General features: G+C 44.1%; 1 protein-coding gene across 7 annotated transcripts in view; it reads left to right on the top strand.

The window, feature by feature from the left end:
- LOC147114145 (teneurin-2-like) overlaps window positions 1-20,746 on the top strand; it is a 1,360,318-nt gene that overhangs the window by 1,147,332 nt on the left and 192,240 nt on the right. For all 7 annotated transcript variants that reach the window (XM_085995783.1, XM_085995782.1, XM_085995780.1 and 4 more), the window contains one exon: window positions 16,245-16,346. In XM_085995783.1, coding sequence (XP_085851909.1) covers window positions 16,245-16,346 — 102 coding nt within the window. The remainder of the gene's footprint in view (window positions 1-16,244; window positions 16,347-20,746) is intronic.

The following is a 20,746-nucleotide window of genomic DNA, read 5'->3' as shown; positions in this document are numbered from 1 at the left end:
TTCACTCAACTTGTCTAAATCGCCTTGAAACCTCTTTGCATCCTGCTCACAACTCACACTCCCAGCTAGTTTCGTGTCATCAGCAAACTTGGAAATATTACATTTGGTTCCCTCATCTAAATCATTGATATATATATGTTGTGAATAGCTGGGGCCCAAGCACTGATCCTGCGGTACCCCACGAGTCACCGCCTGCCACCCCGAAAAAGACCCATTTATTCCTGTCTGTTAACCAATTTTTAATCCATGCCAGTATATTACCTCCAATCCCATGTGCTTTAATTTTGCACACTAACCTCTTATGTGGGACTTTATCAAAGGTCTTCTGAAAATCCAAATACACCACATCCACTGGTTCTCCCTTATCTATTCTACCAGTTACATCCTCAAAAAACTCCAGTAGATTTGTCAAACACGATTTCCCTTTCATAAATCCATGTTGACTCTGTCTAATCCCATTGATATTTTCTAAGTGTCCTGTTATCACATCCTTTATAATAGACCCTAGCATTTTCCCTACTACTGATGTTTGGCTAACCGGTCTGTAGTTCCCTGTTTTCTCTCGCCCTTCTTTTTTAAATAGTGGGGTTGCATTTGCCACCCTCCAATCTGCAGAAACTGTTCCATAATCTATAGAATTTAGGAAGATGACAACCAATGCATCCACTATTTCCATGGCTACCTCTTTTAGTACTCTGGGATGCAGATTATCAGGCCCTGGGGATTTATCGGCTTTCAGTCCCATTAATTTCTCCAGCACTATTTTTTTTACTAATACAGGTAGACTATCCTTTATCCGAACTTCCGAAAACCGAAACCCTCTAAAAACCGAAAGTTTTTTCGTTCAGCGTAGGTCGTGCACACGACATGACCAGAGTGGCGCACGACTTACGCTGAGCAGGGCAGAGGGTCACTGAGTTCCCTCCTGGGTAGGAGATTGCAGGCTGAGCCGGGCAGTGTGAAGGAGGTGTACCGGGAGAGTGAACCCAACAATACAGTGGCCCGTCCGATAGCTGCAGCGGCCTGTCCAATATTCTTTTCTCCCCCCCCCGACCCCCACCCTTTCGGATAAGGAATAGTGTATCCTTTATCCGCACTTCCGAAAACCGAAATCCTCTGAAAACTGAAAGTTTTTTCGTTCAGCGTAAGTCGTGCGCACGACCCCGACCCCCCGCTGACCCCCCCGCCGACGCCGACCCCCGCCAACCCCCACCCCCGACCCCCCGCCGACCTCGACCCCCGCCGACCCCCACCCCCGACAAATTTCCCAGTCTTAAAAAATACCTTCTGAAATCCGAAATTTTCCGAAAACCGAAACACGGCTGGTCCCGAGGTTTTCGGATAAAGGATAGTCTACCTGTACTAATTTCCTTTAATTCCTCCTTCTCACTAGACCCTTGGTTCCCTAGCATTTCCGTGAACTCAGAACCAAAGTATTTGTTTAATTCCTCTGCCATTTCCTTGTTCCCCATTATAAATTCTCCCGTTTCTGACTGTAAGGGACTTACACTTGTCTTCACTAATCTTTTTCTTTTTACATACTTGTAGAAGCTTTTACAGTCCGCTTTTATGTTCCTTGCAAGTTTACTCTCATACTCTATTTTTTTCCCCTTAATCAATCACTTGGTCCCTTTTTGCTGAATTCTAAACTGCTCCCAATCCTCAGGGTTGCTACTTTTTCTGGCAACTTTATATGACTCCTCTTTGGATCTAATACTATCCTTAATTTCTTTTGGTTGAGCCGCTTTTCTTTTTGTGTTTTTGCGCCAGAAAGGAATGTATAACTGTTGCAATTCATGCATTCGTTCCTTAAATGTTAGCCATTGCCTATCCTTTTAATGAGGCTGCCCAATCTATCATAGCTAACTCACTCCTCATACCTTCGTAGTTTCCTTTGTTTAGATTTAGGACCCTAGTTTCGGATTGGACTACTTCTCTTTCCATCTTAATGAAGAATTCTATCATGTTATGGTCACTTATGAAGGACATAAAAAAAAGTTTGAAGAATTAAGTAAATAAGATTTTCAATTCCTAACTAAAAAGCACTGAGCAGATCAAGATATAAGGGTAGAAATTATTTTTAATTGGTTAGCTCCTTTGGTAAAATAGTGGAGAAAGGAATTAAAATGAGTGTTTTAATCATTCATAGGATAACCTTGCTGACAGTAATTTCTACCCAATAGTGATTAATCCATTGCAGAGCAAGAGGACCGGGGAAATTATGTTCACTGAAGGCATGTGATGGAATAGAAGTGGAGACTGAAATCATCAGCAAGAGAAAGTGGATAACATTGGGTGATAAGTGGAGAAGGTCACTGATATGAAGGGAAAACAGAGTGAAAGAGGACAGATCCCTGGGGAGCCCTTTAGTCAACGGAATAAGAGTCAGAGCATGAGCCATTAATTACAGCACAGCTAGAGCAATTTGAGAGGAAGCTAGATAGCCATGAACATAGATTTGGTGGAGGGTTGCATGACAGTAACTTGCTTAGAACTGCACGATGCCAGACCATATCATAGACTTTGGAGCTGTTCAAGACACTGACAAATGATTCACCAAAGCGTTCAGGGGCAGAATTCCATCAATCCATAAGTTAGGCACCAAGATTGCCAGCGAAACAGCCACGCTGAAAACAATACTGCCAAGCATAGAGTAAGCCAAACTTTTTAAGATGATGGCATATTTGGAAGTTAACAGCAGCTTCCATAACTTATAGAAGTATTGATGTAAGGACAACAGGGAGGTGGTGGGAAAGGTGAGAGAAATCATCTTTCATAGAGATAGGGTGAAGATGAGCAAATTTCTAAGGAGAAGGAAAGGTCATTTGAAGTGGATTCATGTTCAACCCAGGAGTCTGAAAATATATTTCTACACCCAGGACACTGTCACAATCTATTGAGGTTTTTTTTGACAGAAGCATATTGTGTAGTTTTATTTCCCCTGTCATGTTTTCAAAAACTAGTGTTTGTGTGGCACTGTTTAGCCTTGCCCAAGGAATTATTGGCTTCTTTAGGTGCCTGAAATATTGCTAACCAGCACTCACTGCCACTCTTGAGATATCTGTTTTCAATAAGCAGTATGCCACACTCTCAGTGCCAAATTCTCCTAGCATCTAACTTCAAAACCCCAGATTTAAATGACACCCTGAAGGCTTAAAGGACATTTGGAGTGTTGTTGCTTCTGTACCAGGAGATGCCTTGAGATGTAGCTCAATGGCATCAGTAGAAATTAGGTGTTATTTTAAAAAGATGGCGTCTAAGACAATGTTCACTGAGTTTAACAACCTTTAAATTATCCATCACAATGTAATACGGACAGTTGCTTTCGGCCACTCTGATGCTACAGCCCTGAAAATCCTCAGGCCGTGATCTTGGGCTTGCTCCCACCAGTGAGCTCTGGCATTAACCTTGCCAGAGTTTGGGGTCGGTGGGGGGACACATCTAATTTGCACTGGGAAGGCAGGTGCAAATGCCAATGCAAGCCCTTCTCTGACACCTGTCTGCTTCATGTAGCCACGTTCCCCTCGCCCCCCAACACCACCCTTATGTAAGGGGGCCAATCAAGAATTTTTTTTTTTTTAAAGTGTCTAGTCTTCAGGAGACCAGGCCTTTTGGTGGAGTGCACATGTGCCCATCTGGAGGCTGGCATGTCTCAGCTCACTGGGCATGATAGCCTCTAGTACTATGCCAGGTGCAAAATAACCAAGGAAGTGAGACCTCCCAGCGTTATGCTGGGAATCCAGCAGAACCCCCCCACCCAGGTTCTCAGCCTCGCTTGCAAATTGAAGAGTAAAGGGGAGAGGGAGCACATCTGAGCCCCATCGCAAAGGAGCCCCAGGCAGCACTTTAATAAAAATTCAGCCGTGGCAAAGATGAAGACTCTACAATTGGCCCTGGCATCCCTTAGCTAGGAAGGGGTAAAAATCAGGTCGGGTTCCAGAGTGCTACAATTTTCTTTAAAAAAAACGTATTCTCGCCTGTGTCACCATCTTCAGGAGAAGAGGTGGAAATTATTTTAAAAGTGAGTGTTTGAACAAAGACTGGAAATAGTGACCTCTTATCATACAATGAAGTCTAGATTAGCAATTATTTGCTCGGCATGGCAAGTATAGGGTTTGTAAACTAATGTTCTGTCGCCAGTCAGGGAAAGATATATTGCTGTCTGTAGCCAGTGGGATTGGATCTTGAACACTAGTGTTTTGTGCAGCTTGCTGACACCAAATCTCTCCCATTTGCATCAGTCAATAAGTAATCACTGTGACTCTTCAATCCTTGTGGTCCTTATTTATCCCTGCCCGGTTTCCAGTGGTGCAGTTTGTCTTTCACTACAGGAAAAAAAAGATGTCTCATTTTCAGTTGTCACTAATCATTTCAATCCTCTGTTTAAAATTTAATACTCAATCCCTGCTAAAACAAGATGAATTGTCTGGCTATCAAGACTTCGATCGATAGATTTTTGTTAGGTAAGGGTATCAAGGGATATGGCGAAAAGTCAGATAAATTGAGTTGCGATACAGATCAGCCATGATCAAATAGAATGACAGAACTGGCTTGAGGAACTGAATGGCCTGCTCCTGTAGCTATGTTCATGCTGTTATAATCGCCTGAAATTCTGTGCAAAGTTATGAATTAATTTTTGTTGTAAAAATTGCCCATCCTCCAGCACTTTCATCTTTGAAGTAAATGCCACACAGTGTGGTGTTGGTTAGGTGCCTAATGTTTTTCATATGGAGAGCTTCTGATCTAAGCTGTACCATGGGATGGGGGAGGTGAAGCGGAGGACAGAAAGAAGAAGGAAAGTGCTAACAGCAGACAAGAAACTTCCTATTCCCCACAAAGAGGGAAAAGAAGTAAAAAGAGAAACTACTCACATAGTCATTTAATCCTTCTGGCTTTGGACCACGAGCAGCATTGGCAATAGGACTGTTGTCCTGGAAATTGTAGATGATGTGGAATGACCTAACAACAACAACAACTATATTGCACCTTTAATGTAGTAAAACGTCCCAAGGCGCTTCACAGGACGGTTATCAGACAAAATTTGACACCGAGCCACATGAGGAGATATTAGGACTGGTGACCAAAGAGGTACATTTTAAGGGGCGTCTTAAAGGAGGAGAGAGAGTGTTAGCGAGGCAGAGAGGTTTAGGGAGGGAATTCCTGAACTTACGGCCTAGGCAGCTGAAGGCACGGCCGCCAGTGGTGGAGAGATGAAAATCAGGGATGTGCAAGAGGGCAGAATTGGAGAAGTGCAGAGATCTAGGAGCGTTGTAGGGCTGGAGAAGGTTACAGAGATAGGGAGAGATGAGTCCATGGAAGGATTAGAAAACAACGATGAGAATTTTAAAATCAAGGCATTGGAAATGAAAGGGGATACAAACATTTTTTAATGAATATATGAACAACAGAACATTGGCCAGTAAATGGTAAAAATCCAATTCAGCTTTTGTACAGCTGATGGTAGCCCATTTAACAAAAGGAAGCGAAATCACCATTTACTGTTTTAACAGAAAATTGTTGCCAAAGGAGCTAACAGTTGTGTAAGTTCCATCACACGTGGTTAGTTTCTGTAACCGCCACTATCCAATGTGTATTTTGTCATTGCTACACTTCTGGCATCTGTTTTTTTTAAAATAAGCACAGCAGTTACTTTTTGTTGTTACTCTAAAGATTTCAGTGTTGTCCTTTGTTGCACAGAGGTGAGATCAATGGCAGGTTAATAACATTGGTGCTCTGTAATCTATCAGAGGTCAGTGTCCTTGGAAGCTCTCTTTTTGATTGAGAGTCACATTGATCACATCAGGGAGTTCTGTCATGTGAAATGGAGAGCAGCAGAGAGGAAGAAGTGTCAGGAAAGGTAGACAGAAGTAGTGAGAAAAATAGATAATCCCGAAGAAGGATCTATATAGGATTTCCCACGACCCTCCTTCCCAAGAGGAAGTAGGCCAGGCAAAATATGCAAAGGTATTTAATTTCCACTGATTTATCTGGCTTTAAATAGCCCATAAAATAATTTTACGTGAAAGCGCTAAACAGTGTGCTGACCAAGGAATTCAAACTCCAAGTGCCAGGAGAGTAACTGAGGAACTGGCAGCCCATCACCAGAAGGGAGTTGAGCTAGGTACAGTGTCAATAATGTGCAAGGCCCTTAAACTGCAGGCATAAACCATTGTTGTGAACCCACACCTGTGCTATTTGCAAATGGTATGTTGGCCTTTATTACAAGTGGATTTGAGTATAAGAGTAAAGACATCTTACTGCAATTATATAGGGCCCTGGTGAGACCACACCTGGAGTATTGTGTACAGTTTTGGTCTCCTTACCTGAGGAAGGATATACTTGCCATAGAGGGAGTGCAACGAAGGTTCACCAGACTGATTCTTGGGATGGGGGGATTGTCCTATGAGGAGAGATTGAGTCGACGAGGCCTATATTCTCTAGAGTTTAGAAGAATGAGAGGTGATCTCATTGAAACATACAAAATTCTTACAGGGCTTGACAGGGTAGATGCAGGGAGGATGTTTCCCCTGGCTGGGGAGTCTAGAACCAGGGGTCACAGTCTCAGAATAACGGGTCGGCCATTTAGGACTGAGATGAGGAGAAATTTCTTCACTCAGAGGGTGGTGAATCTTTGGAATTCTCTACCCCAGAGGGCTGTAGAGGCTCAGTCATTGAGTATATTCAAGACAGAGATCGATAGATTTTTGGATATTAAGGGAATCAAGGGATATGGGGATAGTGCAGGAAAGTGGAGATGAGGTAGAAGATCAGCCATGATCTTATTGAATGGCGGAGCAGGCTCGAAGGGCCAAATGGCCTACTCCTGCTCCTTATGTAAACATATCAATTGGACAGGAGAGCATTACACAGCCATTGTAAAATCAAGACTGGTGCTTTAGTGTTTATAAGCAGTTTACTTAATTCACCTGAGCCCCGTGATTGTGTCATAGCCCAAAACTCCTTCCATCCTGTTCCTTTAAATAAATATATTTTCTATAATCTGCTGAAGAAGGGAGAGAAGAAGAAACTTGATAATTATAGACCTGTTAGACTAATGTCAGTTGCGTTTTCACTCTTAGAATTCATAATTTGAGAACAAATTCGTGAGCATTTACAGATGCATGGGATAATCATAGACAGCAAGTCATGTTTGACAACTTTAATAGAGTCTTTCGAAAAAATGACTGATTGTATAGATAATTTGGTCCTTGAGCCTCATCTACATTTTCGGGGGGAGCTGCTGCCACCCGTCTTGCCTCGACTGAATTTCATACACATACACATTAGCAGAAAGCACACTTGCGTGGTTACCCAGCCATACCAACAGCTCATCCATACATTTACCCACACACACACCTATACCTCCTCTAGACTACTGTGGACATAGAAACATAGAAGATAGGAGCAGGAGTAGGCCATTCGGCCCCTCGAGCCTGTTCCGCCATTTAATGACATCGTGGCTGATCATCCAAATTCAGTACCCTGTCCCTGCTTTCTCCCCATATCCCTTGATTCCTTTAGCCTTAAGAAATATATCTAACTCCTTCTTGAATATATTTAATGAATTGGCCTCAACTGCCTTCTGTGGTAGAGAATTCCACAGGTTCACCACTCTCTGGGTGAAGAAATACCTCCTGATCTCAGTCCTAAATGGCTTACCCCTTATCCTTCGACTGTGACCCCTGGTTCTGGACTCCCCCGCCATCGGGAACATCCTTCCTGCATCTAGTCTGTCTAGTCCTGTTAAAATTTTATAAGTTTCAATGAGATCCCCTCTCATTCTTCTAAACTCTAGCAAATATAAGCCTAATCGACCCAATCTCTCCTCATACAGACCTGTTCTGTGCTTAGGCAATTCACTCAGACTGTGATCCCAAATCATTTCTGCAGCCAGCACAGGAGATATAGTCATGTTCTTCAGGGGCACTGCTTTGTGAGGATCAGACTTGGTCACTTACTGTTGAAAATTTCAGAAGCTGACAGTACCATCACACTGTGATAACTTGTGAGACTAAAAGGCTCAGGTATCAGTGAGCTTTTGACTGCAGACACCTGCCTTCTGAGGGAGACAAAGCTAATGTAATGTAATGGACAGGTCCGAGCCACAGGGAGAAACCGGGACAGCATGGTAATTGGGCTAGAAGAGAAATACGAAGAGTAAAATACTGTCCAGAACTTCTACTATGGGCATTCATTAACAGTCATTAATATTATGTCCGTGAATGATTGAGACACGGACAGCAGGAGTTGAACAAAACAAGTCTTTACTGATGGAAGTCAATAGTGAAACTGAAAACAACAGAGGCTCACTAGCGCCTTTTATACAGGGGTGGTCACTGCCGGTACTGCAGTCTGAGACCACTTATTCTCTTAAAGGTACATACACAACAATTCCTCCCCTTTTAGATAAACAGTACATAACATTCATTTAACAACTAAATGATAACTAATTACAATCACAATTACGGTTGCTAGATACATTGGTTAAGTTTAAGCAATTATAAGTTCAGTCTTTGAGGAGGCTTCCTGATTCTGTCTGGATAACGCCTCTTTGGGGTATCAGGTTCTTCTGGCAATGTTGAGTCGGGATCAATGTCGTTGTTTGGTTCATCTGCTTCCAATATCACCGGTTCTGCGGTAGCTGCAATTGGTACGTCGATTTCATTGCCAGGTGTATCAGATCGTGGTGTGGAGTTGACGTTTTCCAGTGACTCTAGAATCTGGTCAGCATGGCGTCTTACAATGCTCTCTCCAACGTCCACGGTATAAATGAGAGGTCCTTGCCGTGGACAAATCGTTCCTGGCTGCCATTTCTCAGTGCGGTAGTCCCGGGCCAAAACTGGTTGACCTATCTTAAAACTCCTGGTCGGCCTTTCATTCATATTTTGAAACTGCCTGTTCTCCACATCTCTTCGGACGTTTGGCTTAACCAAATCCAAGCGGCATCATAGTCTTCGATTGAAGAACATCATGGCTGGAGTTTGGTTGGTAACCGCATGTGTCGCATTCCGGTAGGCAAACAAGAAGTTGTCCACCTTGTGTTGTAGGGGTATATCTTCATTACACATTGCCTTGATAGCCTTCTTGAATGTTTGGACAAACCTCTCGGCCAATCCATTAGTGGCTGGATGATATGGGGCAGATGTGTAATGCTTAACACCATTGTTCTTTAAGAACCTCCGGAACTCTTCAGACACAAACTGTGGTCCATTGTCAGAGCAAATCTGTTCAGGCAGCCCATTCCTGGCGAATATGGTTCGTAAAACTGTGATAGTTTTTTCCATGGTGGTTGAGGACATTTTTATTACCTCTGGCCACTTTGAATGTGCATCCACCACGATTAAAAACATCGAGTCCATGAAGGGACCAGCAAAATCAATGTGCACCCTTTGCCATGGAGATGAGGGCCACTCCCATGGATGCAGAGGAGCTTGTGGTGGGGCGTTTTGGACCTTCTGGCATCCTGCACAGCTCTTGGTCATCTCTTCGATTTCTCTATCGATTCCCGGCCACCACACAAACGCTCTGGCTAAGTTCTTCATTTTTACCCCACCCAGATGACCCTCATGAAGCTCATTGAGCACTCTATCAGTCAACTTAGGTGGAATTACTACTCTGGATCCACACATCAAGGTTCCTCTGCACACTGACAGCTGTTCTCTTCTCGGCGAGAATGCTGGCAGCAGTGGTTCGCCATGTGCTGGCCATCCCTTCACCGTTAAATCATAGACCCGTGATAGTGTCGGGTCATTCCGTGTTTCCTTTTCTATGTTTGCATTCGTCACAGGGAGACATTCGACTATGGTCGAGTGGAATAACTCCATTGGATCCACTGCAAGGTCTTCTTCTTCCACCATCGGCAACGGTAGGCGTGACAATCCATCAGCATTCCCATGCTGTTTAATTCCTTTGTACTCGATGTCATATTGGTGCGCCCCTAGGAAAAGGGACCACCTCTCCAGCCGTTGTGCTGTCATTATCGGTACGCCCTTCTGAGGGTTGAAAATGGAGACAAGAGGTTGATGATCGGTTAGTAGAGTAAATTTTTGACCGTGCAGGTAGTGATTGAACTTCTTCACCCCCCACACTAGGCTGAGGGCCTCTCTGTCAATCTGGGCGTAGTTACGCTCGGCAGAAGTTAACGAGCGCGACGCAAAAGCTATCGGCCTCTCTAAACCATCAAGGAATTTATGTGACAGTACCTCCCCAATGCCGTAGGGAGACGCATCACACGCCAGTCTGATCGGCAGTGCTGGGTTGTAGTGAGCCAATACTTCCCTTGAAGTGATTAAGTCCTTACTCTTCTGAAAGGCCCGCTTACAATCATCGCTCCATTTCCATGCTACCCCCGTTCGTAGCAGGGCGTTCAGTGGGTACAGAATTGTCGACAAATTCGGCAAAAACTTATGGTAGTAATTCACCAATCTGAGGAATGACCTCAGTTGCGACACATTTTCAGGTGCTGGGGCCTTAACAACCGCTTCAATTTTGTCAGGGGACTTATGTAACCCCTCTTCATCAATCACGTGGCCACAGTACGATATCTGTTTCTTAAAAAACTCGCACTTGGGACGGTTGGCTCATAGCCCATGTTCCCGTAGTCTAGTGAGCACCTGTTCTAGGTTGTTAAGGTGTTCACTGTCATCCTCACCTGTCACAAGGATGTCGTCCAAGTAACACTGAGTCCCCGGAATCCCTTGCAGGACTTGTTCCATCGCTCTTTGCCATATCGCCGGAGCCGATGCTACTCCGAATACCAATTGATGATACTGGTAAAGACCTTTGTGAGTGTTTAACGTGAGATACTTCCTAGAGGACTCTTCAACCTCCATCTGCAAATATGCTTGTGCTAGGTCAATTTTTGTAAAACCCTTCCCTCCAGACAGTGAGGCGAAGATGTCTTCTATCCTTGGAAGAGGATATTGTACTGTGTGAAGGACTGGGTTCACCGTCACCTTGAAATCCCCACAGATGCAAATCTTCCTTGGCTCCCCGGACTTATTGCTTAACGTTTTCTTCATGACAGGAACGATGGGTGTCGCCCACTCGCTCCAGTCGACCTTAGACAACACGCCTGCCTTCTCCAGATTCTCCAGCTCTGCCTCGATGGCTGGGCGAATTGCATATGGTACCGGTCTTGCTTTGAAAAACTTGGGAACTGCATTCTTTTCTATTTTTATCGAGGCGGTTACACCTTTAAGCGTGCCCAGTTCTTGTTGAAATACCTCTTTGGCGTTAGCTAAGATTGTTGACAATCGTCCAGGAGTGACGTCTTCATCTTTTTTACCGTCCACCGTCATTGCATGAATGGAGTGCCAATCTAAGTTTATCTTCCTGATCCATTCACGTCCCAATAACGGTGGTCCACCATTTGGCAGTATGTAGAGATACAATTTCCATATTTTCTTGCCGTTGTATTCGACAGGCACCCTTATTTTTCCTCTGGGGTATACTTTTTGCCCCGTATACATCGTCAAGACGACGGATGTCTCTCTCAAGTGTATGTGTGAGACTAGCCACTCGTAGTCTCGTCGATTCATGACGGTTAGCGCTGATCCTGTATCCAATTCCATCTTAACGTGGGACCCTGCTATCATGAGGGTGACCCAAATGGTTTGGTGATCCTCTTTTGCGATTACATTGTGAAGTTTGAGACAGCTTAGTCTCCTGTTCCCGGATTCACTATCGCTCATCTGGTCTTTGGAACTACTGTCCATCATCTTTTGTACTTTCTTGTACGGTCCCTTAGTAGCCTTTTTGTTGTCGCTGGTCTTCTTCCCAGACCTGCAAACTCGTGCAATGTGTCCCATCTTTCCGCATTGCCTGCATATTTTGTCTTTGGACCAGCAGTCCTTCTGGTCATGGTTAGTTCTGCCGCAGCGATCACATTTTGCAAATCCCCGTGTCATTTCGTGGGTACCGTATTCCTGTGGCTTTTGTTGAATTTCTGCAGCTCCCCTGGCTGCTGCTTCATACGATACTGCCACGCTGAAAGCCTTATCTAGCGTCAGCTCTTTCTCTGATAGTAACTTCTTCTGTGTTCCTTCACTCAGGAGTCCACAGACAAATTTGTCCCGTAGGGTATCTGCCAGTCCTTCTCCGAACTGGCAGTGCTTTGATAGCTTGCGTAGTTCCGTAAGGTACTCAGCATTGCTCTCATCTTTATGCTGAGTTCGCCTGTGGAATTTAAATCTTTCTGCTATCAACAGCGGTGCAGGGTTTAGGTGTTCCTGTAGGACAGCAACAATTTCGTTAAAACTCTTCGCCTTCGGTTTGGCTGGAGTAATCAGGTCCCGCAATAGGCCGTACGTTCTAGCGCCCATTAAGTTTAGCAATACCGATGCCTTTTTCTCATCAGCTATTTCGTTTGCCTCGAAATATACCTCGACTCTTTCCACATACGTGGTCCAGTCCTCTATTGTATTATCAAAAGCAGTGATACAGCCAGTCTTCGGCATCTTGCAAATCTAAAATGGCGCCTCCCGCGCTTTGCCTTCTTCCCCGATTTAACAAAATGGTGCCTCCCGCGCTTTGCCTTCTTCCCCGCTGATTAAGATGGCGCCTCCCGTGCTTTGCCTTCTTCCCCGCTGTTGCTAGCGCTGCTTTCCGCGGTTCCCATTGCAACCTGCAGCTCCTCGCGGTTTCTTGCGCGTTTAATATTTCTTTTTTTTATTATTTTCCCGTCGTGGGACAACCCTGTGGGACTCTTGCCTCCCTCTTCTCGGGTCTATACGCAGCCCGGCTTCGTAGCACCGGCCGCGCCCTGTGTGCTCCACCCTCTCTCTCTTCTTCCCGATAACGCTGCTCGGCCCCGTTGCAAGACACCTGCTCGAGTTCGCGACCGCCGCAGCCCAGAAAGGATCAGTGTACTACCTGCCACCAGCCCAATTAGCTGAAGCACCGTCGACAGGAACCAGGCCCCGCTTCCGACAGCTTCTCCAGCAATCTTCAACTCTGCTAACACAGGGGTGGATGCCCACGGTCGACGCCCGTTTCTACTGCCTCTTACTTTCTTTTCTTTCTGGCCTCGACCTCTGCTCACTTCGCTGTAGGAATGGATCCCAGGAGGTGGTGCAGACTGTAGGTAGGTTCGTATCTGCTCGTCGCCAGTATTATGTCCGTGAATGATTGAGACACGGACAGCAGGAGTTGAACAAAACAAGTCTTTACTGATGGAAGTCAATAGTGAAACTGAAAACAACAGAGGCTCACTAGCGCCTTTTATACAGGGGTGGTCACTGCCGGTACTGCAGTCTGAGACCAGTTATTCTCTTAAAGGTACATACACAACAATTAAATATTCAGAGAGGATATAATATAATGGTTTAAATAAGCAGTACTTCATGTTAAATATGGAAACAGTTGAGAATTGGCAAAGAGGCAACAAAAGCATAGGATTGTATTTTGTGACAGGTGATTGAGTCAAAACCAAATTATCTTTTGCCATTTAAGGTTATTGCTACTCTTGTATTTAAAAAATTAGATATATTTGTTTTCTGAAACATTAATTTCTAATTTGCTATGATGGCAACCCCTGTTTGACACTTTGAGACATTGGAAATGTAAAAGTTTGTTTTGTCTTTCAATCCACTTTGTTTAATTTTAAGGGTGAATTGGTGGTTATGAATCCAAGATTTCTATTTAATAGATTAGGGAGGCAAGCATAGCTCTGAGGAGTGGGTGAGCATGTGTCAATAGGAAAGAGTGGCTCTGAGGATATAATGCACGTCATGTTTTATTCAATGCTTTTAATTTAAATACAAGCTTTAAAATTTTGCATTTGGTTGGGCTTGAACGGTTAATTCAAAAAACTGGAAACCCTAGCCCCCAGAATGCCCCTTGTGGGCTCTTAGGTGAAGTTCTGGGGCAGGGCAGAGCTTCCATCCACCACATGGATGTGCCGTCCAAAATCCCAAGGTCAGAGCCATTTTCATAGTTTGGGCGGATGGCAATGCTATTTTTAGCACAATTTGGACACTCGCCTCAGATTATCTGGTCATTATCACATTGCTGTTTGTGGGAACTTGCTGTGTACAAATTGGCTGCCGCATTTCCGACATTATAACTTCAAAAGTACTTTATTGGCTAAAAAGCGCTTTGGGTCGTCCTGAGGTCGTGAAAGGTGCTATATAAATGCAAGTTTTTATTTTTCTCACCCCTACCAGAATCAAGTACTGTCAAGCAAGTGTATCTGCTTCATGCAGCTCTGATCCTGTCAGTCCTGCCTCTTTCTGGAATGTCATTTTGAAGGAGGTGGATGCAAGAAGTGACCTCTCCCACTTCTGCTGGTATTTGAAAATCCAGAAGAAAAGTGATGGCGACCCCTCATAATCAGGGCCTACCCCAAATTTAGACCCCCGCCCAAGATATCTAGGGGGAAAAATGTGGTTGCTTTGCGCCTCCCGTTAGCGCCCAAAGAGGGCGCTAATTGGGCGCAAAGAAACTAGCACCCGGGCGCAGCAATGTTTGCGCCACTCGCAAAATTGACCATACATTTTTCGGTGGCACTAAACACTACCACCACGATCTCCTGTGCCCGCAGATCGTGACGTCAGTCGAGCGTGTCGCGCCCCAGACCAGATATTGAGTGGCGCCCCCTGCCTTTCCGCCTGCTGCTAGCAATGACAGGTAGAGGGGAACGTTTTGCAGTCGGGAAGCCACTGGGGGAGCGCTATTTAAAGGCGACCGCTTCCTGCCATTTTTTGTCGGCGACATTTTTGCACCATGCATTCTGAGAGAGAGAGAGGCTTCTGGAGAGATTCAAGGCTGTGTGAAGGCGTTTTGGGTACTGAGCAGCACTTTGCAGGTTCATTTTGATTTGACCATCCTTGCATCAATTTAGAAGAGGCTATGGGGGCTGCACTCTGAGCTCTTTCCCTGGGTCTCTCCATTGTTCTTTCCAGCAGAATTGATGTACAGGTCTCTCGAGGCCGAGATTCAAGGCTGCAATGAGCAGGGTGTGGATGGAGAGCAAGATTGATCCTCCCCTTTAAGAACTGGCCGGCGCCAGTGTGTCTGTGTTCCATTGCTGACTGACATCACATGAGCTTCACCAGCGCTCTGAGGTAGCGCCTCGCTCCTCGGCGTTAGCGCCTTAAGAGAGGTATGTAGCACCTGATTTAGCGCTCCAATCACCTCCAGGGGCGATAGAAGCCAAGTTTGCAGTCGGAGGCGATAATTAGCACCAGGCGCTAAACTTTGCACCCGGACGATAATTGCGCCCCAAACGGGGCGATACTGAATTTCTCCCCCCTAGTTTCATGTCTGAACAATAGCTCATATTCTAGAATGAAAAACTTTTTTTTTCTTTTACTTCCTTTTTAAGGCAGTATTTCTGAGTAGACTTTGCTATTTTTACTTGTAATTTCTATTCCCACCCGTGGAATTGTATGCCCAAAAGTCACCATATTTGGAGAAGATGGGAGAAAAGGCAAGAAAATTAGTGGCAAAAAGAAATTGGTTTGGGAGCTGAGTCATGTAATGGAGCAGCGTTCGACCTCACACCTCTGGAATCTGGCTTCACGTTCAGCCATAATTCTGTGCTAATTACTTAGTATCTGGTGGGGAATGGAATTGAAGGTTATAAAGATAAATATAAGAAGTGATCAAATACTGCATCCAATATATTAATTTGAGTACTGCTGAGATCATGAAAATATCATCTGTGGAAAGTAGCTGATTAATACTGAATAATGTAGATTGTAACATTAGCAAGATATTCTGAACTTTCACTTAATTACCTTGGAATCACAGGGAGAAATTTTGCAGAACATTTCCTTGGGAGATTAGATCAGTTGGATGGAGTCCACAGTACAGCAAATTGTACGTGGTCAGTGGAAGGAACAGATTTGATGAGCAAAATAGCCTTTTATTATCCAATACTTTCTAATGTCCTTAACTTGACATTTTCAGTCAAATGCAGCTAAGTTGTAGGAAATGAAAATGTCACGCTGGTGAATTAGTGAGTGCTGTTCTTCAGCTGAGTTTGTTGCGGTGGACTAAAGGGACTGTTAACTCTGCTTCTGCTTCATGCTGACCTGGCAGGACTTGAAACTCATGCCAGAATGGTAAAGGTGTTCCATTCTTCAGCACCGACATCCATCACCTTGATGAACATAAAAGATAATTTACTCAAAACAAAACTAAAAACAAAAATGCTTTTGGATCTTTCAGTCGAAAGATTCAGTTATTGAATATTCACCTAAATGGAAACTGATTACTAACCATGCTTATGACGTTATCAGATTCTGTGCAGGAGTGTCCTCACAATTGCCATGGCAATGGAGAGTGTGTGTCGGGAGTTTGTCACTGCTTCCCAGGATTCCACGGGGCTGACTGTGCAAAAGGTACCGTTTGATCTCTTGTTTATAACTGAAGGCCACTCACATCAATTTCTGTTGCAAATATAATGGAATCTGTCCATGGACAGCAGTGTGATATCAGTAAAAGGGATCTATAATTTAGAGCTAACATTAGGCATTGCAATTACTTATTCTCAAGCTAGACTTTGTTCTTAGTAATTTGCTATTGAAATAGTGTGAAGCATTGTATTCAACTATTTCTGACAGACCTATCAGTAAAGGAAACCTTTTGGAGTAGGTCCAGCCTATAACATTACTGTCAGTTGTATCGATCTGTCCAGAAATGGTGAGCTTTTTTTTTCAGGGTGGTGGTGTGGGTGCGGGGGTGGGGGGTGGGGGGCGGGTGATGGCAAATAGTGTAGCCTTCATGGAGTAGTTTCTATTCTTGTTACATGGCACTAAATAGCACTAAATTAGCAATCACACTTGCAGACACCATAGAAATGGCTGGTGTGGGGAAAAAAAACATTTGTCACATGGGGTGGCCTTCTGAGTTAGGGCTAATGCGTATTGGTGATAACTGTGTTGAGGGAGCTTCACCTTTTAAAGAACCCATGCTGTACCTCACCTGGGAATGTTCGATTCTGACACTGGCTGTAAAAAAAAAGTCAACCATTCCTCAGAATGCTTACTCTTCATCTCAATAGGCACAAAACAAAATCACCAAGGGAGAGCAAGGAATCATATGTTGGAAAACCAGCAGAACTAATCCCTCCCAATTCAGCACGAGAAAATATCAATTGTTATTCATTTTAGCCCTTGAAATGATAGTCCAAACACTCGTTCTTGCTGTATGGAGTTCCTGTCTGTTTAGCAGGCTAATGGTCAGCACAGTCAATTTAAAATTGGTAGAATAGGATAGCATGGAAACTGAATGCTACATAGATATATAGATACAGATATATTGACCCAGATAGAAAGTGAATAGGATTGGGTAGAAGTTTTTTTTTTTAACTATCAATTTTCCCCCAAAAAAGCAAGTAATTATGGTAGAAAAGAATATTTATCTTGAGGCAGCTTGTTTTTGCCAGTGTGACATTCAGTTGTGAGGCATCGACATGTGAGGAGTTCAGAAATCACACAGCAAAGCACCTTCTCAATAGATAAATCATATTTTAAAAAGGGAAGTCTCTATCACTCTCCATAGAAGTTTACTGCACAAAGGAGTGCCATTCATATCTATCCTGGTTCTTTGCTGAAGCACTCAACAACATCATCACTGACTCGCCAACAGAAAAAATACCCCTATCTATTCACCATATCAAAACGCTTCATCATTTTAAAAACCTTCATTACGTCTCCTCTTATCCTTCTCTGCTGCAGTGGAAATAGTCCCATAATCATTACTATAACTTCCCATTTCCGGTGTCATCCTAGAACGTCTACACTGTAGGCATTCTATCGCTTTAATGTCATTTCTATAATGGGGTACCCAAAACTGCATATAGTACTTTAACTGTGGTCTAATCAATGTTTTATACAAACTGATCATGACTTCCTTAGTGTTGTACGCTATGCCGCTATTTATAAAACCCCCTTGGCTTTCATTATGGCTTTATCTACCTTAACTCACAAGAGATTATGTATTTGAACTGCTTGTCTACCCTTCAGTATCTTTCCATTGAATATATACTCTGTTCCTTAATTATCCTCCCAAAATCTATTACCTCACTTCTATCAACATTAAGTTGCATCTGCCACCTTTGTGCCTATTCCGCTAACCTATTACTACCTTTTGTAACTGACACAATGAACACTTAGTTAAAAACGTAAAGTGGCAACTAATTTAAATCTACCAAATTATAAAACTATCAAATGCAATATTTGGAAGAGGAACAGGATAGGGAGTAGGATCAAAATAGACCACCAGACAACGACATTGATGAGTACTAAACGTGGTCCACTCGGCCAATATACACCCAGTGCTATTTAGAAGCTATGAAGGATGAATATAGCAGTTTACACAGGAGCATTGCAAAGAAAATTATTTTAACCTATTTTAAAAGTAATAAATAAGTATCATAAGAAATACCACCAATATTTGATGTTTTCTTTTACTCATACAGCTTTCCCTCATGTGATTACAGCTTTGTCCAATTGTAAATATTTGGGGGGGAAAATTCAGTTGGTTTGCACCTCCCGTTCGCGCCTTAAGAGGGCGCTAATGGGGCGCAAAGCAACTAGCGCCCGTGGGCGGCGATGTTTGCGCCGCTCACGAAATTAACTAGACATTTTGCGGCGGTGCTAAACACTACCCCGATCTCCTGCGCCGGCAGATCGCGATGTCAGTCGAGTGCGCAACGCCCCGTTAGCGCCCCAGAGCGGATATTGAGTGGCGCCCCCTGCCTTACCGCCTGCTGCGAGCAACGACAGGTTGAGGGGAGCGTTTTGCAGTCAGGACGGGACTAGGGGAGCGCTATTTAAAGGCAACCGCTTCCTGCCTTTTTTTGTTGGTGACATTTTTGCACCACGCATTCTGAGAGAGAGAGAGAGAGACTTCTGGAGAGATTCAACGCTGTGTGAAGGAGTTTTGAGTACTGAGCAGCACTTTGCAGGTTCATTTTGATTTGCCCTTCCTTGTATCGATTTAGAAGAGACTATGGGGGCTGCACTCTGAGCTCTTTCCCATGGCCTCTCCATTGTTCTTTCCAGCAGATTTGATGTACAGGTCTCTCCAGGCCGAGATTCAAGGCTGCAATGAGCAGCGTGTGTCTGGAGAGCAAGATCAACCCCCCCCTTTAAGAACTGGCCGGCGCCAGTGTGTCTGTGTTCCATTGCTGACTGACATCACCTGAGCTTCGCCAGCGCACTGAGGTAGCGCCTCGGTCGTCGGCCTTTGCGCCTTAAGACAGGTGTGAAGCGCCTGATTTAGCGCTCCAATCACCTCCAGGGGTGATAAAAGCCAAGTTTGCAGTCGGAGGCGATAATTAGCGCCAGGCGCTAAACTTTGCGCACAGCCGATAATTGCGCCCCAAACGGGGCAATACTGAATTTTTCCCCCTTGTTCTTTTAATTCAAAATGAAATAAAAAAGAACCTAATAAAAAATAAACAGTAGAATCCACTTGTAGCGATCACCACTTGTGGTGAGATGGCAGGATATATAAGGCTCAAATAATTAAATGCCAAAATCAGTTTGTTTCAAACATGCAGATTTTCCATTGGTTGTACTGGTCATTTTGTGCTACTACTTTTAAACCCTACCAGGCTGTCGGCACTACTCAGCTGTCGGGCACTTTAATCAGCTGATTAACCATAGAAACATAGAAGATAGGAGCAGGAGTAGGCCATTCGGCCCCTCGAGCCTGCTCCGCCATTCAATGCGATCATGGCTGATCATCCAAATTCAGTACCCGGTCCCTGCTTTCTCCCCATACCCCTTGATCCCTTTAGCCTTAAGAAATATATCCAACTCCTTCTTGAATATATTTAATGTATTGGCCTCTACTGCCTTCTGTGGTAGAGAATTCCACAGGTTCGCCACTCTCTGGGTGAAGAAATTCCTCCTCATTTCTGTCCTAAATGGCTTACCCCTTATCCTTAGACTGTGACCCCTGGCTCTGGACTCCCCGACCATCGGGAACATCCTGCATCTGGAACATCCTTCCTGCATCCAGCTGCTCACCTCTCATCTCAGCCTCTCGTCATAACTTCAGTGCTGTTTTTACCAGCTGATATCCCTGCTATTTTTTGGTACATTTATTTAGACTGGTTAGGGTAAAATTGGCCCCGTGTTTCCCTATAGAAGTTGAGACCCTGCTGATTTGTCTGGGGAGGCAAAGGTACGGAAACGAGCTGTAACAAGCTCAGCTACACCACCAACCTCTGTGAAGAAGTCCAGAGATCAGACTGTCAATACCCTCTCAACTGAGGAGAATAACATAAATGGTGGTAGAGAGCTCTACTTTAAAAAGAGAAGAAATTAAGCAATAAAGTAATGTAGTTTCAAAAGAAAATTGGTTGATCTAAACTCTGTTGGCTTTCGAGCAATGATAAATTTAGCCGACTGCACAATCCACCAAGGAGATGATATTATGGTGACTTGTGTAATAGTCAGTTAATTCTGCTTGCCAAAGAAGACCTTTTAACTTACAGGACTGTCAAATTAAAGAGAGAAGATCTCCCTTACGAGTGAATAAGCTGAGGATTTCAGGGCCTTATTGCACAATACATTCATTGATACATTAAGTGCAGGGCCAGTTCTACTTATACGTATTTGTTATATTCATTTCTATTAATGAGGATTGTTACAAGTTTGGACAGCGAGTTAACAGCCACATTGTATCCTGTAAGTAACCTCTGGTCTCGCTGCAGACACACACCAGCAGAGCATCCTTTGACCTGGGAGTGGAAGCAGGCCCCTATTAATGGCAATTTATAAGTCAA

The sequence above is a fragment of the Somniosus microcephalus genome, chromosome 8, assembly GCF_052327205.1.
Source record: "Somniosus microcephalus isolate GS21.2 chromosome 8, FLI_Smic_1.0, whole genome shotgun sequence".
NCBI lineage: Eukaryota > Metazoa > Chordata > Chondrichthyes > Squaliformes > Somniosidae > Somniosus > Somniosus microcephalus.
Note: the sequence above shows the minus strand (reverse complement) of the source record. Positions and strands in the feature narration are given on the sequence as shown.